The sequence below is a fragment of the Heptranchias perlo genome, chromosome 21, assembly GCF_035084215.1.
Source record: "Heptranchias perlo isolate sHepPer1 chromosome 21, sHepPer1.hap1, whole genome shotgun sequence".
Taxonomy (NCBI): Eukaryota; Metazoa; Chordata; class Chondrichthyes; order Hexanchiformes; family Hexanchidae; genus Heptranchias; species Heptranchias perlo.
Genome location: NC_090345.1, coordinates 20,800,472 through 20,819,597, shown reverse-complemented (window position 1 = coordinate 20,819,597; position 19,126 = coordinate 20,800,472). Strand labels below are relative to the sequence as shown.

The 19,126-nt window shown below is 43.1% G+C and overlaps 1 protein-coding gene across 1 annotated transcript in view; it reads left to right on the top strand.

Annotated features, from left to right (window-relative positions):
- LOC137340034 (regulator of G-protein signaling 10-like) overlaps positions 1–14,006 on the top strand; it is a 59,984-nt gene extending 45,978 nt beyond the window's left edge. The window contains exon 5 of the mRNA XM_068002240.1: positions 9,429–14,006. Within this exon, the coding sequence (XP_067858341.1) occupies positions 9,429–9,578 (150 nt within the window). The 3' untranslated portion in view covers positions 9,579–14,006. The remainder of the gene's footprint in view (positions 1–9,428) is intronic.
- The last annotated feature ends 5,120 nt before the right edge of the window (positions 14,007–19,126 follow it).

Sequence of the window (19,126 nt, the reverse complement as noted above, 5' to 3'; positions counted from 1 at the left end):
TAACTCATCAGTGTGTAAACATAGGGATGAGACCTGCATCTGTGCTTTACGTGTGCGATGTCTGATCTCCGTTCAGACTCCTTGCAGACAGCAGACTGTTATTTTCAGCAAATAACAGGTACCAGCGACCTTTAAGAGATTTCTGACAGGCAGCCTGCCTTTAAGAGATTGGAGCTCCCCCTGTTGGTGGAAAGTGCGAATTGCATGGAATTCTCGTTCAACACTGATTTCTAACGCAGATTGCAGGTAAGTCCTCAGGCCTGATGAAAGTCTCGTCCTGCCTGCGCAGGGGCCATTGGGCGCGGGGTAATAGCGGATCGTGCTACCCCCACCCAAAAACAGGCCCTATCCAATTTTTCCCCTGCTGTTTCCACTTGTGGGGGAGACCAGAACTATGGGCCATAAATACAAGATAGTCACTAATAAATCCAATAGGGTATTCAGGAGAAACTTCTTTACCCATCAAGCGGTTAGAATGTGGAACTCGCTACCACATGGAGTAGTTGAGGTGACTAATATAATGCATTTAAAGGGAAGCTAGATAAGTACATGAGAGAAAGGAATGGAGGGATATGTTGATGGGGTTAGATGAAGAAGTGTAGGAGGAGGCTCGTGTGGAGCATAAACACTGGCATGGACCTTTTGGGCCGAATGGCCTGTTTCTGTGCTGTACATTCTATGTAATTCTATGTAAGTCATGCCAACCACAAACCTCTGACAAATGTTAATCTTAATAAAATGTTTATTTAAAAAGTTTGCTGATCTGTACTAGATTCCATCAGGTACCAGTGAGTGGTAGGATGCAGACTTGGTCCCTCTTTTCCTCCTGTGGTAATGTCTCTGATAAAGAAAGAAAATGCTAGAAATGTACACGAGGTGGATCAGTGCCTGAAGGAGAAAGATAGATTAAAATTACAAGTGGGATCCTTTATCAGAGTCAAACAGGAGAAGCCCCATTTATAGGACTGATCAGGCCAATTCAGCTGAGATCCCTATCTCACCTTTGCTGATGAGAATCACTGAACATCACATTCAGCTGAGATCCCTATCTCACCTTTGCTGATGAGAATCACTGAACAAAGTCCACATTGTTGCCCATTTATCAGCAGCCGATTGCCCAGTGCCCTTTGCAGCAACCCATGAACAGATCACCCTACTGTCCTTTCGGCCATGGAATGATGTGTGGCACAGATGGTGAAGAGACAAAAATACTATTAAATATGGCAAAAGACAAGTTATTATTGATCAATTTGGTCCCTTGTGTACAGCAATGGAGTTGAACTCACTTAAATGTAATGCTGACATAGAGGCTCAAATTTGATTTTAAATCATTCCAAACCACTTTCCAACTGCTTTGTGTTCATGGGAGTTCGTGGCCTTCTGTTTAATTCATTATCCTGCACTAAGTCTTTAAGCTTTCTCCATATTATGTACATAATGTTCTTTTCAGCCAAGAATCCACACAGTCAGATTATTTACACAAATTAAAAGTGAAGTAATTTAGAACATAAAGTCAGGTTACAGCCTTTATAAACACACATGTTCAGCATGCAAATTGTTTCAAAGATAACTTGTACTTTTTAGGCAGTGTTTTCAACCAGCACTGAAATATGACGTGCTGAAATACAATTGAAACCTTTTGTGATATGGGATGATAAAATATTGACAAAAGTGGAGCCAGTTTCAGGATACAGCATTCTTTTCCCCATCTCTGCACTCTGTAACAAATGGAGCATTTGGCTACATTGCAAGTAAAGTATTATATTTAAACTGAAATAACAAAGACATTGAACAGGGGAACCTCACCATCTGGATCCCTTTTGAAAATCAAGGGCAGGAGCTTAACAGTGAAAAACAGGTGGGTTGAAGGCCGGGGGGGGCATTGAAAATTGCAACAATTTCAGACCCGCCCCCCAACCCGTACATTTCTGGTTTTCACCGGGGCATGACAAGGGAAGGGCGACCAACCCGTTCCCAGGAGGCGGGTTGGTCACTATGACCTTTCAAGGAGGCTGTGGGCCTCCAGTTTGAAAGGTTTTGGGATTAGTCTCTGGGGGCCAGGATTCTCTGGCCTTCTCCTTCATGCCGCGTGAGAAGAGACGAGAAGGCCCGAAACTGCAGGTAAGTGCCTCTTTGGCACAGCCTGTGGGACTGGAGGAGCAGGAGTGCATCAACAAGCATTCCTGCAGCGACCCCCCCACCCCCTCAATGATCGCGACCCCCCCCCCCCCTCCAACGATCGTGGACACCCCTCCCCTCAAACAATCGCAGACAGGACCCCCACAATGACCCAAGATCCCGACCCCCCCCCCCCACCTCGGTGACTGACCCCCATGTGACTAACACCCGATCGCCCCCCCCTCACAATGACTGACTCCCCTGGATGACTGACCTCCGCTGATTGACCTCCGCCCCCACCGATGACTGATCCCCAGTGACCCCCATGTACCCCGTGACCCCCATGGCCCCCGGTACTCCCATGTCCTCCGATGCCCACTGACGCCCCCTGAGCCCATCTGAAAACTTACCTTTTCACATCCTCTTCCTTGCTCTGCTCCCGTCTGACTGAGACCAGCCTGTCAATCAGGCCGGCCTGTTGGACGGCAAACTGACAAAAAAAATGTAAGAAGTCGGACAACACCAGGTTAGAGTCCAACAGCTTTATTTGAAATCACAAGCTTTCGGAGCTTTGCTCCTTCGTCAGGTGAGTGTAGGGTTCCATAAAGGCACAGCATATATAATCAGAGAACAATGCCTGGTGATTACAGATAATCTTTCCAACTGCCCGTTATCACACCTCGGCAGAGAAATAATCACAGCAATCAAAGGAGTGGATGGTGTTCAGACAGGGAAACATTATATCCAAGACTACTGAATACACAAGAGGTCAGATCACAAAGACAGAGAGAGAGAGAGAGAGAGATCCGAAAGGCAGAGAGAGAGAGAATGACCAGTTGTATTAAAAACAGATAACTTTTTTTCGCTGGTGGGGTTACAATGTAGCGTGACATGAACCCAAGATCCCGGTTGAGGCCGTCCTCATGGGTGCGGAACTTGGCTATCAATTTCTGCTCGACGATTTTGCGTTGTCGTGTGTCTCGAAGGCCGCCTTGGAGAACGCTTACCAGAAGATCGGAGGCTGAATGTCCTTGACTGCTGAAGTGTTCTCCGACTGGGAGGGAACCCTCCTGTCTGGCGATTGTTGCGCGGTGTCCGTTCATCCGTTGTCGCAGTGTCTGCATGGTCTCGCCGATGTACCATGCTCCGGGGCATCCTTTCCTGCAACGTATGAGGTAGACAACGTTGGTCGAGTCACAGGAGTATGAACCATGTACCTGGTGGGTGGTGTCCTCTCGTGTGATGGTGGTATCTGTGTCGATGATCTGGCATGTCTTGTAGAGGTTGCCGTGGCAGGGTTGTGTGGTGTCATGGACGCTGTTCTCCTGAAAGCTGGGTAATTTGCTGCGAACGATGGTCTGTTTGAGGTTAGGTGGCTGTTTGAAGGCGAGTAGTGGAGGTGTGGGGATGGCCATAGCGAGGTGTTCGTCGTCATCGATGACATGTTGAAGGCTGCGAAGAACATGGCGTAGTTTCTCCGCTCCGGGGATGTACTGGATGATGAAGGGTACTCTGTTGGTTGTGTCCCGTGTTTGTCTTCTGAGGAGGTCTATGCGATTTTTCGCTATGGCCCGTCGGAACTGTCGATTGACTCGTCGAGCGTCATATCCCGTTCTTGCGAGGGCGTCTTTCAGCGTCTGTAAGTGTCTATTGCGTTCCTCCTCGTCTGAGCAGATCCTGTGTATTCGCAGGGCCTGTCCATAGGGGATGGCCTCTTTGACGTGGTTAGGGTGGAAGCTGGAAAAGTGGAGCATCGTGAGGTTGTCCGTGGGCTTGCGGTAGAGTGAGGTGCTGAGGTGCCCGTCTTTGATGGAGATTCGTGTGTCCAAGAATGAAACCGATTTCTGAGGAGTAATCCATGGTGAGTTTGATGGTGAGATGGAACTTGTTGATGTTATCGTGTAGTCTCTTCAGTGATTCTTCGCCGTGGGTCCATAGGAAGAAAATGTCGTTGATGTATCTGGTGTATAGCGTTGGTTGGAGGTCCTGTGCAGTGAAGAAGTCCTGCTCGAACTTGTGCATGAAAATGTTGGCGTATTGGGGTGCGAATTTGGTCCCCATGGCTGTTCCGTGTGTTTGGGAAAAGAACTGGTTATCGAAGGTGAAGACATTGTGATCCAGGATGAAGCGGATGAGTTGCAGGATGGCATCTGGAGATTGGCTGTTGTTGGTGTTGAGTACTGAGGCTGTCGCAGCGATGCCGTCATTGTGGGGGATACTGGTGTAGAGTGCCGAGACGTCCATCGTGGTGAGAAGTGTTCCTGGTTCAACTGGTCCGTGGGTGCTGAGTTTTTGTAGGAAGTCTGTAGTGTCGCGACAGAAGCCGGGGGTTCCCTGTACAATGGGTTTCAGGATGCCCTCGATGTATCCAGAGAGGTTCTCACACAGGGTTCCGTTGCCTGATACGATAGGACGTCCGGGTGTGTTGGCTTTGTGTATCTTTGGGAGGCAGTAGACGTCTCCCACGCGGGGAGTACGTGGGATGAGAGTGCGTAGGATGCTTTGAAGGTCTGGATCGAAGGTCTTGATCAGTTTGTTGAGCTGGTGGGTGTGTTCTTTGGTCGGATCTGCGGGTAACCGTCTGTAGTGTTCCTGGTTGTCCAGGTGGTTGCACACTCCGCAACCGTCTCGTACACCAACTCTTCAGCAGACGCCGCAACCTCGAAACTAAGATAGAGTCCATACTCTCAACCTGTACTCAGGACACAGCAGACCAGCTACGAGATACCGCCAAACAGACGAGGCAACGGAACTACGCTGCCTACATGAAAACCAAGAGCAGGAAGCTTGAGAAACTCGGCATCACCACCAACATCGACCAAGCTTCCCCTGGTACCACGGTTGCAACCACAGGGAAGTCTATCGTCAATTTGTCCGACCACACCCTTCAACCAGACGAAATCGAAGTTCTCAGCCGAGGGCTCAATTTCTGCCCCACTACCAAAATGGACCCCATTAGTCTCGCGGCGGACACAGAGGAATTCATCAGGAGAATGAGGCTCCGGGAATTCTACCACAAACCCCAAGATTTCAACAGCGAACCCAATGAGACAATCAATGATCCGGAACAGCAGACAGAGGGATCCGCGGTACAGCAACCGAAGAGGAAAGAGTCAAACTGGACTCCTCCGGAGGGTCGCTGCCCTCAGCTTGACATGTATGCCCAAGCTGTCAGGAAATGCGTCAATGCCAGATTCATCAGGCGCACTCAGAAGACAGTCCAGAATGTCACCCGAGCACAACGCAACGCCATCAACGCTCTCAAGACCAACCGCAACATCGTCATCAAACCAGCAGACAAAGGAGGAGCCATCGTCATACAGAACAGAACGGACTATTGCAAAGAAGCATACCGACAACTGGACAACCAGGAACACTACAGACGGTTACCCGCAGATCCGACCAAAGAACACACCCACCAGCTCAAGATGTGGAGATGCCGGTGATGGACTGCGGTTGACAATTGTAAACAATTTTACAACACCAAGTTATAGTCCAGCAATTTTATTTTAAATTCACAAGCTTTCGGAGGCTTCCTCCTCCTGGAGGAAGCCTCCGAAAGCTTGTGAATTTAAAATAAAATTGCTGGACTATAACTTGGTGTTGTAAAATTGTTTACAACCACCAGCTCAACAAACTGATCAAGACCTTCGATCCAGACCTTCAAAGCATCCTACGCACTCTCATCCCACGTACTCCCCGCGTGGGAGACTTCTACTGCCTCCCAAAGATACACAAAGCCAACACACCCGGACGTCCTATCGTATCAGGCAACGGAACCCTGTGTGAGAACCTCTCTGGATAGATCGAGGGCATCCTGAAACCCATCGTACAGGGAACCCCCAGCTTCTGTCGCGACACTACAGACTTCCTACAAAAACTCAGCACCCACGGACCAGTTGAACCAGGAACACTTCTCACCACGATGGACGTCTCGGCACTCTACACCAGTATCCCCCACGATGACGGCATCGCTGCGACAGCATCAATACTCAACACCAACAACAGCCAATCTCCAGACGCCATCCTACAACTCATCCGCTTCATCCTGGATCACAATGTCTTCACCTTCGACAACCAGTTCTTTACCCAAACACACGGAACAGCCATGGGGACCAAATTTGCACCCCAATACGCCAACATTTTCATGCACAAGTTCGAGCAGGACTTCTTCACTGCACAGGACCTCCAACCAACACTATACACCAGATACATCAACGACATTTTCTTTCTATGGACCCACGGCGAAGAATCACTAAAGAGACTACACGATAACATCAACAAGTTCCATCTCACCATCAAGCTCACCATGGACTACTCCTCAGAATCAGTTTCTTTCTTGGACACACGAATCTCCATCAAAGATGGGCACCTCAGCACCTCACTCTACCACAAGCCCACGGACAACCTCACGATGCTCCACTTTTCCAGCTTCCACCCTAACCACGTCAAAGAGGCCATCCCCTATGGACAGGCCCTGCAAATACACAGGATCTGCTCAGACGAGGAGGAACGGGATGGACACCTACAGACTCTGAAAGACGCCCTGGTAAGAATGGGATATGACGCTCGACTCATCAATCGACAGTTCCGACGGGCCACAACGAAAAATCGCATAGACCTCCTCAGAAGACAAACACGGGACACAACCAACAGAGTACCCTTTGTCGTCCAGTACTTCCCCGGAGTGGAGAAACTACGCCATGTTCTCCGCAGCCTTCAACATGTCATCAATGACGACGAACACCTCGCTATGGCCTTCCCCACACCTCCACTACTCGCCTTTAAACAGCCACCCAACCTCAAACAGACTATCGTTCGCAGCAAATTACCCAGCTTTCAGGAGAACAGCGTCCATGACACCACACAACCCTGCCACGGTAACCGCTGCAAGACATGCCAGATCATCGACACAGATACCACCATCACACGAGAGGACACCACCCACCAGGTGCATGGTTCATACTCCTGTGACTCGGCCAACGTTGTCTACCTCATACGTTGCAGGAAAGGATGCCCCGGAGCATGGTACATTGGCGAGACCATGCAGACACTGCGACAACGGATGAACGGACACCGCGCAACAATCGCCAGACAGGAGGGTTCCCTCCCAGTCGGGGAACACTTCAGCAGTCAGGGACATTCAGTCACCGATCTTCGGGTAAGCGTTCTCCAAGGCGGCCTTCGAGACACACGACAACGCAAAATCGTCGAGCAGAAATTGATAGCCAAGTTCCGCACCCACGAGGACGGCCTCAACCGGGATCTTGGGTTCATGTCATGCTACACGTTACCCCACCAGCGAACAAAAGCTATATGTTTTTAATATAATGGGTCATTTGCTGGCTTTCTCTGCCTTCCGGATGTTTCTGCCTCTCTCTGTTTTTTTTTTCCTGTTTGTTTTTTTGTTGAATGTGTATTCGGGGGTTCTGTAGGTGACACCTCTCTGTCTGAACACGGTGATTGCCTTGGCAACGGGCAGTTGCAGGGGCAGTCTGTAAACACCATATATTGTTCTATATGTATAAATGCGTAGGCTTCGAGGAGCTCCTGAACATTTACCTGACGAAGGAGGAAGCCTCCGAAAGCTTGTAGATTTCAAATAAAAATTGTTGGACTATAACTTGGTGTTGTAAAATTGTTTACAATTATATATGCTGTGCCTTTATGGAACCCTACACTCACCTGACGAAGGAGCAAAGCTCCGAAAGCTTGTGATTTCAAATAAAGCTGTTGGACTATAACCTGGTGTTATACGATTCCTTACATTTGTCCACCCCAGTTCATCACCGGCATCTCCACTTCATGACAAAAAAAAAGACGTCCTTACGTCAAAATCATAAAAACCTGTACTTCCGAGTTTCCCATCCATGATCTGACCGTCCCCTTCCCCTTCCCGGCTCCGAATCAAAATCCTGGCCCCAGTCTTTTAAAAAAAATTAGGATTTCCTTTAGCATTGTTTTTCTTTTGTGTATGTATTTATATTTTTAGAGCACGCAAAGGAATGCGCCAGGAAACACTCATTAACGCTGGAGTTATACTTCACTTGGTGCAAACACAAACTAGTGAGAGATGTCCTCCTAGAGGAGAGCACATTTCTTGTGGCTTTTGTGACCTTCATACTCTCTTGTGTGTTAGATGTGGCTCAGTGATAGCACTCTTGAGTTAGAAGGCTGTGGGATCACGTCCCACTTCGGAGACTTGAGCACCCAGGCTGATATTCCAATGCAGTACTGAGGGAGCGCTGCACTGTCGGAGGTGTTGTAGTTCAGTCATTCAGTAACACAAAATCTATTTATGGGTTTTTATGCTGTGCTCCCAGACAATATGGTTACATGTTTTACCTGTATTATTTAGGAACCAAAGATCAGAATTTAAAAAAAAAATTGGAATATGTTATAATTCTTCTGTGTTCTTCATTGATGTGGTTTTAGCAAAGGAGTCATTGTGTCAATTTTTTCTGTTCTAAGGTCGTGGTCTCTGCTTATCTCGAATTGTTTTATATTTGAGTGATTTAGCTGTTTTTCTTTTTTTTTTGGCTGCTAATCCATGACCCAATTTGTCTTGCCCATTAATTCTTTTATGAACTTTATTGTATCCTATTTTTTGTATATTTTTTCTCTCCATGCTAAGGTTGATTTTTTTTTGTCTTACCCTTTAAATGAGATATTTACTTCAAAAAAATGAAAACTATTCCATCGAAATGAAAACAAAAACTGAAAATGTAGAACGATTACTTTCTGTATAGTAATGGGAAAGAATGTAAGAAAAGTATAATCTGTGGAATGAGAAGATGTCATTCAATCCAACCTTTCTTATCCTCCATTTCACAAAACCTCAGATTGCTGCGAATTTATGCTTATGGCCCATTATACCTCTTGAAAACAGGAATCTTGTAGAGTTACTATTTAAAAGAAACTATAAGCTCATTGTTTACTCTTTCAAGTGGCAGCTTTTCCCACAAGTTAACCCTGTGCACATTGTGCTAAGGATCCAAGAAGCTTAAGGTTAAACGTTCAATTGGCATAAACCCGAGTTTGCATCAGTTTGCAATGCTGTAATCTGAACACTTTAGGGCCAGCTGTTCTTTTCTAGTTTAGAATTGAGTTTTTAAAAGTGTGCACTAAAGACAATAATTTCTAGATTAAATAACTTTCATTTTAGTGAAACACATTGCTCCATAGCTGATAGGGAAATCAACAGATAGACAAACCGGTGGGCTGAATGGCCTCCTTCTGTGTTGTTCCATTCCATAGAGAATGTGCTATTTAGTGACCACATTTTTTGATGCACTATGTTTTTCTTTCAGATATTTACTCTCATGAAGTATGACAGTTACAATCGTTTCTTGAAATCTGATTTATGCCAACAAATCAAACGACAGGAAGAAAGTGGAAAGAATTCCCCAGACAGCGATGAATCTGTCCCTAAAAGAGCATCCAGGATTTATAATCGATAGCTGAAAATGTGGAATAGCTTCATAGCAACTGTGTGCTTTCTTTGCTTTACTTGCTAATGGACCCTAACGATGCCCATTTGGCTAAAAGTTGCCTGTGTTGAAGGAAGGGATGTGTTTGTACTCTTTGTCTGACAGTACTGAGTGTTCTCAGGTCGGGTGCATGTCAACACAACTGCAGACCTGGAGCTGTTAACGATGAAACCTAAATTTCAGCATCAGGGTGGATGAACAGACATTTTGAATTTACCTCGGCCTCTCTGCTGTGAAAAGCAACAGTATTATATTGTGATTACGATTTGCTGGGCACTAGACCAAGGCTGCCATCTGTCTTACACTGCTATCACCATCTGTTGCAGGAATCCATTTATGTTCAACTTTCTACAAATGAAGACAATAGTGTTAATCATTGCTTTAGACTACTGTACAATCCTGAACTGAGAACTATTAAAAACACAACATTCAGAAGAGCAGGTAGAGTTTCACTTAACTGTGTACTGATTGCAATCAGTCCATTTTATTCAATAAGCAGGCTCACCAATAAACTGGGCAACACAGTGGACTATCAACCCAAACCATAACATAAACTATAAATGCACACACTACTGGTACCTTTCTGTTTAAAGAAGTTCGACATTCTAACTGAAATATGCAGTACCTTCATTGCAATACAGTCTGTGTGCCTGTTATAACAAGAACCGTCACCACACGGACTGCAGCGGTTCAAGAAGGCGGCTCACCACCACCTTCTCAAGGGCAATTAGGGATGGGCAATAAATGCCGGCCTCGCCAGCGACGCCCACATCCCATGAATGAATAAAAAAAAATGTATGCTGTTGTCAATTTCTATAAAATAGCATAAAGTATAACCTAAAAACATTGGAAGCCAAGGCCTAGTAGGTTTATAATTGATAGATTTACAAGTGAGAGTTGAGCTTTCTAATGAGGGTGGGCCATATTTCACGTTAATGAATGTGAAGATTGCATTTAGGATCTAACTAAGTCAATGTGATAAAATTGTGCTGTGCAATATGAAAGTATGAAATTCCTTTAAAGAAATATGTTAAAGCTCCATTAAAATAACAGACAAAGGAATTTCATATGAATGCACAGGGTGTTCACATTCAAATGTCATACACTGCAATTTTATTTCACTTGTATTTAATAATTCCAATTCAAGGAAAAAGGTTATTTATAAATAAAAACAGAAAATGCTAGAAATACTCAACAAGTCAGGCAGCATCTATGGAAAAAGAAACAAAGTTAACGTTTCAGGTCAATGACCCTTCGTCAGAGAGGGTTATTTATCCAGTTAGCTGCCTGGAAATAAGCAGGCACCTACTGTACTGAACGAACTGCAAGCTGTTTTGCTCAAAATTCATTTTTTAAAAACTTGTTTTATACTGGATATGTTTTATAAAACCTACTGATTGCATCATACGAAGATAGAAATTCAGAGCAGGAGTAGGTCATTCGGCCCCTCGAGCCTGTTCTGCCATTTGATAAGATCATGGCTGATCTGATTGTGACCTCAACCCTACTTTCCCGTCTACCTATTATAACCTTTGACTCCCTTGTTAATCAGGAATCTATCTAACTCAGCCTTAAAAATATTCAATGACCCTGCCTCCACCGCTCTCTGGGGAAGGGAGTTCCACAGACTCACAGCCCTCTGAGAGAAAAAAATTCTCCTCATCTCCATCTTAAATGGGAGATCCCTTACTTTTAAACTGTGTCCCTTAGTTCTAGTCTCTCCCATAAGGGGAAACATCCTCTCAGCATCTACCTACCCCTTCAAGTCCCCTCAGGATCTTAAATGATTCAATAAGATCACCTCTCATTCTTCTAAATTCCAATATATACAGGCCCAACTTGTCCAACCTTTCTTCATAAAATAACCCCCTCATCCCAGGAATCAGTTGAGTGAACCTTTTCTGAACCACCTCTAAAGCAATTATGTCCTTTCTTAAATAAGGAAACCAAAACTGCACACAGTATTCCAGATGTGGTCTCACCTATGCCCTGTATAATTGTAGCAAAACATTTCTACTTTTATATTCCATTCCCCTTGCAACAAATGACAACATTCCATTTGCCTTCCTAATCACTTGTTGTACCTGCATACTAACTTTTTGTGACTCATGTACTAGGACACCCAGATCCCTCTGTACCTCTGAGTTCTGCAATCTCTCTCCATTTAAATAATATACTGCTTTTCTATTCCTCCTGCCAAAGTGGACAAGTTCACAATTTCCCACATTATACTCCATCTGTCAATTTTTTGCCCACCCACTTAACCTATCTATATCTCTTTGCAGACTCCTTATGTCCTCTTCACAACTTACTTTCCTACCTACCTTTGGGTCATCAGCAAATTTAGCAACCTTACATTTGGTCCCTTCATCCAAGTCATTGATAAAGATCAAAGGCTTATTAGAGATTTATATAGCCATAAATTTCCAGTTACTGCTTTTACTGTGTAATTGTGCTGTCATTCATCCCCTACAGAATGGTAGTACTTACTGTTATGTGCTACTAAAAATCACGAATGCTGGGAATCCAAATCTTCAGTTCTACAAAGAGGTGACATGATGAGAAGGCATAATATGCATTCAATGATAATTCAGAGGGCATTTTGCAAATAGGATGAAATGATCATAAGATAGTGTTTCCATCATTCATGTTACATCTACATTTGATTTTGCTGTTAAGATATCGCATATTTTCATATTTGCATATGAAAACAAAACCACCAAAAGCACATGGAAGGGCCCTCGAACAAACTTCTTTTCACACATAAAAGAATGGGAAACTATATTCAACTGCCTGAATCCCTAAAATAACTGCCAGATAACAGTGCTGTCCATTGACATGATGATTGTCACAACAATCTCAACAAGAGCAACGATCAAAATCTCAGGTCACATTTGTATTTGTGTTCTCCAGTAGTGTTGATAGCGAGGCTGATGTGTGCATGGAAAAGTCATCTGCACTTATAGCATTGATAGTCATCATCGGTGGGTTGAACTTTCAGATGAGCCTTCCTCTCGTTTCTGCTGCATAGGTATCAGCCACTAAACTTATAAAATGTGTTACTCCTTTGCGAATGGTAGCATGCCAACCTGACCGACCTATGTTAGTGTGTTCCCAATCCTCTACTGGCGTAGCACTGTTGATCATAATTTGCTTTAGCTTGTCTTTGAACTATTTATGTTGGCTGATTCTCTTATGTTTACCTCCTTGAGCTCGCCATAAAAGATCTGTTTTGAGGGCAATCCTCAGCCATTCACATTACATGGTCAATTCAGCACATTTGAGTCTTTATCAGCATTGCCTCAATGCCACTTGTGTTTGCCTGTGCCAGAATCTTGGTGCTGATTATCATCTTGTCATTCAATGTTCACAAGTTGCAGAGGTGCAGCTGATGGAACCTATTTAGTTGTCTGATATGCTTTCTGTAACAGGCCCAAAGCTCAGTTGGCATAAGACAATGATGACTACTTTTAAGGGCTTTCAAGTGTATGGTGTATACAACAATGGTAGCATGTTTGTACATTTATATTTTACTATCCCAGGGAACCCTTGTACAAATGTCTTATATCACCATGATGCACAGAGTAATGCACTTGTTAGTGGTAGGCTCTAAAGGTACTGATGATGTGAAAGAGCCAAGCTTATGATTGTCGTTGGCAATGATGAGTTATGACACTTTCACTCAAAGGAAAGGCTAGCTGGAATGCACACCAGTGGTATGATAGCCTGTTTATTCTGTGGAAATTCAATTGTAAATTTTAAATGGAAGTTAAGATGTGTTTAGTGCTAGTTCATTGTTTTTGATATCATTAGAGTGAATTCTCACTTTACTCAGCAGTGAAAGTGAGATTTCAACTTATGAAATGAATTGTTATTAAAGAAAAGCTGAACATTTTTTCTGTAGCATTGTGCTCCATCAATAACCCTGCTGAGAGAGTAGGTAGTTGATCTGCTCCCAGGCCTCTTTGAATGCCGCTTTTTAGTGGACTGCTAGGTGAGGCACAAGAGTGATCCATTCATCCTTTGATTTTCTTTTCCCCTTCCCTATCAGGAAGTGCCTATTTTGTACTTGATACTCCCTGCTTGAGATCAGGAACTCAATCTGTGGGGAATTGTGTGTGTAAACTTACACCCAAGCACTGCATGGCACACCAAGTTGGTATCCCAACACACTACGCCACTATACTGCTAACTATCATTCGAAATACATGTTTAAGATTATAGTGACCATTTTTATTTGTTGCAGACCATGGTATATCATTAGTACAGGGGATGATTTAAAGAGTTGAAAGTGAAGGTTTGGGAGAAACCTTGCATGCAACTAGGGACTAGCTTACAGTGTTCAAAAATGTATAAACAGTTGAATTCAGGAGGAATAAAAAAATATTTTTTGACAGATTCCACGTGTGTTGATGTTAATTGTGTTTACATTAAGATATTTGTCGGTAGTGTAACTAATTTTTGTATTTGTATATAAGTCTTGTATTTGTTATGTTTGGGTATTAAAATTCCATGTTGCCTTGCTGGTAAAGATTTTCTTGGTTGTATTCATTTTATCCATATTTTTATATATAAGTATCTAACTACTAGTCCACTCAGAAAAAAGTTCTCAAATTCAGACTCTCCAAGAGATATCATTAGATTGCATATCATTCAACGCCACATAAATACTCTGCCTACAAGAGCAGGTCAGAGGCTGGGTATTCTGCGGCGAGTGACTCACCTCCTTACTCCCCAAAGCCTTTCCACCATCTACAAGGCACAAGTCAGGAGTGTGATGGAATACTCTCCACTTGCCTGGATGAGTGCAGCTCCAACAACACTCAAGAAGCTCGACATCATCCAGGACAAAGCAGCCCGCATGATTGGCACCCCATCCACCACCCTAAACATTCACTCCTTTCACCACCGGCGCACCGTGGCTGCAGTGTGTACCATCCACAGGATGCACTGCAGCAACTCACCATGGCTTCTTTGACAGCACCTCCCAAACCCGCGACCTCTACCACCTAGAAGGACAAGGACAGCAGGCACATGGGAACAACACCACCTGCACGTTCCCCTCCAAGTCACACACCAATATATTGCCGCTGGGTCAAAATCCTGGCACTCCCTACCTAACAGCACTGTGGGAGAACCTTCATTACATGGACTGCAGCAGTTCAAGGCAGCAGCTCACCACCACCTCAAGGGCAATTAGGAATAGGCAATAAATGCTAGCCTTGCCAGTGACGTCCACATCCGATGAACGAATAAAAAAAGGTGGACTTAATAGATGTACACTTGTACAGTATACTGTGACTGCTGGGTTTAAATACAATACAATACTCTACTGTAGGTACCTGAATTTTATAGATTACTATGTGGATTCCAGTCTGGTTCTGCCACTTTGAACTAGATGTTAAACAGTATGGAATAGTATGGAGTTGATTTTCTTCATGATTTTCTCTTCCTCATTCCTGCCTCAAATGGCTCCTGCTGAGATTAGGAATCCACTGGATGGAGAACATGTAGACATTTTAAAGATTTCTGCATTGAAAAATGCAGGAACAGTTGAAGTACAGTAACAATGTTTAGTGTGATTTTCACCAGATTGACAAAGCAAATTGCTTATTTTTGACTTTAGAAGATTCCTGGAACATCTCACAAATAGTGGGATGTTAATACTGTTTTTTCTTGTTCTTCATAAATCTATTTAAGCTATTTGAAATATTTCTCTGTTCCAGTTTTAATCTTTGCAGTCATGGCTAAATATGATTGATTTAAAATCTCCCATCTTAACTCCCAAAGTCTGCAGACACTGTTGTTTTTGGAGTTCTTGTCCATGTCTTTGTGAAGCACTAGGGAAAACTTTTCAACTATGCAGCGGTGGAAGGAAGCTTTGAGCCCAAGCCAGAATCTGTCTATCACTGGATATGAGGTGCAGAATGGACTACTTGTGCCCATGGTCCATGCTTGTACAATCCTGCAAAGCTTCCATCTCAAGCTGAAACTGATACTTTATTTAAACAATGTTCAGGTGCCTCTTTTGCAGGCATTATTGTATTATGTATAAACCATTATTATTAGGCAGTGATAAACATTTCAGACACCAATTTTGCTGCTGCTTATTCCTTCCCCCATCTGCTATAATTTAATATTTTATCCATTACAGCTTGCACAGAATTTTAAACGCTCATTTTAGGACCAGTGCCAATAGAAGTTCGTCTGCTTCAGGCAAATAAAAAACAAATCCTGCTTGTTCATAAGTATATTTAGGTAGGTGCAATCTGCTAGTAAAATATAGTAATTGTAATTTAATAAACAGTGAATAAGGAACCTGATTTAGCAAAGGACAGAGATGTTATGTGGATCTCCTGCAAGCAAGGTAATCCGTATTCAAACTTAGTAATGTTAAAGAAAGATTTGCATTTATATAATGCTCTATCACAACTAGAAATGTCTCAAAGCACTTCACACGCAATGAAGTACTTTCAAATGCAGTGACCGATGTTGCCTAGGCAAATGTAGCAGTCATCTTGCACACATCAATATCCCACAACAACAGTGAGGGTAAATTTCCACTGGGGTTTTCCCATGGGAGAACTTGTGCGAAAGTTCATCCCCATGAAATGAATGATCAGTTAATCTGTTTTGATGCTATTGGTTGAGAGAGTATTGCTGGCCAGAACATCAGGAGATCTCCCTCCTCTTCGAACAGTGCAATGGGATCTTTAACATCTAATGATGTAAACACGCGTAGTCCTTTTAAAAAAAATAAATGTATGATAACGCTTTCTTTTATAATGCCATCATACTGTTATTCTTCCTTGGGAACCTAATTAAATTGATATTATTTTCCAGGTCAACATACCTCATTTGGAATGATTTTTAATTATGCTGAGCTATTGCCTCATTGAGCTATTTTGAGCTCCTCTTCCATTTGTTAATGTCTTGTCAGGACATACGCTGCGTTTCAGTCTGGCTTGAGAAAACAGAATACGAGTCATGTTTCCGAATGCCTCAGCAGGACACGACAGCCACGTTTCAGACTAGCTTGGTGGTATAGGATATGAATCATTTTTTCTTGACCGAAAATGAACCGCTTTGCAGACTACTTCGGTGGGACAGGATATGAGCCATTTTTCTGATTACCTTGACAGGCCACTAGATGTGTTTTAGATTCTATTGGTGTATCTCTGGTCACATCAATGCCAACATCTGTCAATAAGTACTTCCAAAATATCTCACTTTAATAACCAGTAAGAAAGCTACACTTTACAATGGCAATATGTTGATTTTTAACAGCTTCCAGTGTCCAGTTTAACATTGTGGTGAGCTTAAAAAATAATTGACATTTAAAACATTTCATGTCACTGTATAAGATGTGTATAACACATGGAAATTACTGACTAGGCCATTTTGATCAATATGCCATTAAGGATTTAAAGCACGTACAACATAAAGGTATTGCCACCTCGATAATCATAAGAACTAACCAATAACAGGTGCAATGAAATTCAACTCTATACTTGGACTTGTGAACAGTAACTGAACATTAGTCGTGTCATCACTGGGTTGCTAATACTAAGTTTTTTGATTCAATCTCTTAATTTACTGCCTGTGGGAAGCTAAACCATACAATGGGAAGTAAAGTGAAACTACTCTGATCTGCACTTCTAATAAGCGGAACTGATTGACTTGACTTATGCAAACGAGCGGGGCTTTTAGTGCTCTGGAAGAAAAGGCTGGAAGATGGCATCTAAAATGCAGAGCAGACTAATATTTTAATGACACTAAATTGCTTTATTAGTGAAGCAATGTATAAAGTAATATTTTTGGAGCGAGCCAAAAGACCCTAGTGTGTAATTGTCCATAAAATCGACAGTTTCTAAAGCACATGTGATGAAGTGTATGGCGGAAATGAACCAATGAATCGGAACATGTTGCCAGGTTTAAAAGCAATACACAATACAAGCCGTTTGTGGACTGCCAAAGGAGGTGAAATGTTTCTATTGAAAAAGTGACATGAGCAAGAGAGAAAATTGCCAAACTATACCACCTCTAGCGCAAAAGAAAAAACACCAGCCATTCACACTTCTCAGTGCTTTTTGCTGATTAATATAAGAAAAATAAAAGCCGTTGTCAAATGTCAAATTTCTTTCAATTTTGCCTCCAATATTTAGCAAAGTCATGCAAATCTCATGATTTTTTTCTCACCAATTTTCTCTGCTCCTCTTTCGAAAGATGGGACTTCTAACAAGGGCAGCATTGCCTTTTGAAAGTGCAGACTCCTTTCTGGAGTGCAGTCCCACAAACATCAATCACCCTCTGCTACCTTGATTTCCTGCCCTCGACCCACTTGGCTGATAAGGTGGGGGGTGGGGGCAGGTGGAAAATTGATCAAGGATGCACGCTCCCATTTGTGCCTTTGCAACGCTGAATGCCAGAGATCCCTGTTATTCCCTGGCATTGGCGTTATAATGGTGGCAGACTAGAATCTAAACACATCACCCAAGTGGAGGAATTGGGTTCGTTTGACTCTGAAACTGATTCTACAGAACTTCTGTACCCTGACCTCCCTTTCACAGCTCTATTCTAAGAAGCCTAAAGACAGCACCAAGGCGATTGACAGGAAAAATATTGCTCCTTTAATATTTAAGCTTAATTCAAAACAACTCAAACTACAGTCTCCAGTTCTAATTTTTTCATATTATTTTCTGGTTTTAAAAGTATGAGGATACAGTAGTGTAGTGGTTATGTTACTGGACTAGTAATCTACAGGCCTGGACTAATAATTCAGAGAACACAAGCTCAAATCCTGCCATGACAGTTCGTGAATTTGAATTCAGTTTAAAAAATCCGGAAATAAAAAGCTGCTCCAGTCCCCACTGTTTATAATGGGGGCGGTGGTGTTAATGCGATTTGCCCGTCAGATGTGTGGACGGTAAAACCAAAAGTCAAAGTAACCAACATGTTTTAAAAAACAGGAAATCTCCACTTAGTAATTGTTAGCAGTTACATCACTAAAGTAATCGCACTTTAACGAGATGGGAACAGCTGCTTGAAGACCCAACTTTGCCTGAAATCAGCAGAGACTTTTAAATCAGTACATACAGGATAAGTACTTATTGAACTGCCCGAAATAGTCAGTGCACTTAATATACGGTGCCTTTGTAATTGACTCCTATGGTAATGGCAAATAGTTAGCGCCATTTGCCCGATATAGGCTGCTGCTCATGCTAAGTGTGGACGGTGTAAGTGGTGGGGACTGTATCAGTAAAAGTGACCATGATGCTGTCAGATTGTTGTAAAAACCCAACTGATTCACTAATGTCCTTTAGAGAAGGAAACCTGCCATTCTTACCTGGTCTGGCCTACGTAGAATGACATAGAATATACAGCATAGAAACAGGCCATTAGGCCTAACAGGTCAATGCTGGTGTTTATGCCCCACGCAAGCCTCCTCCCACCCTTCTTCATCTAATCCTGTCAGCATATCCTTCTATTCCTTTCTTCTTCATGTGTTATTCTAGCTT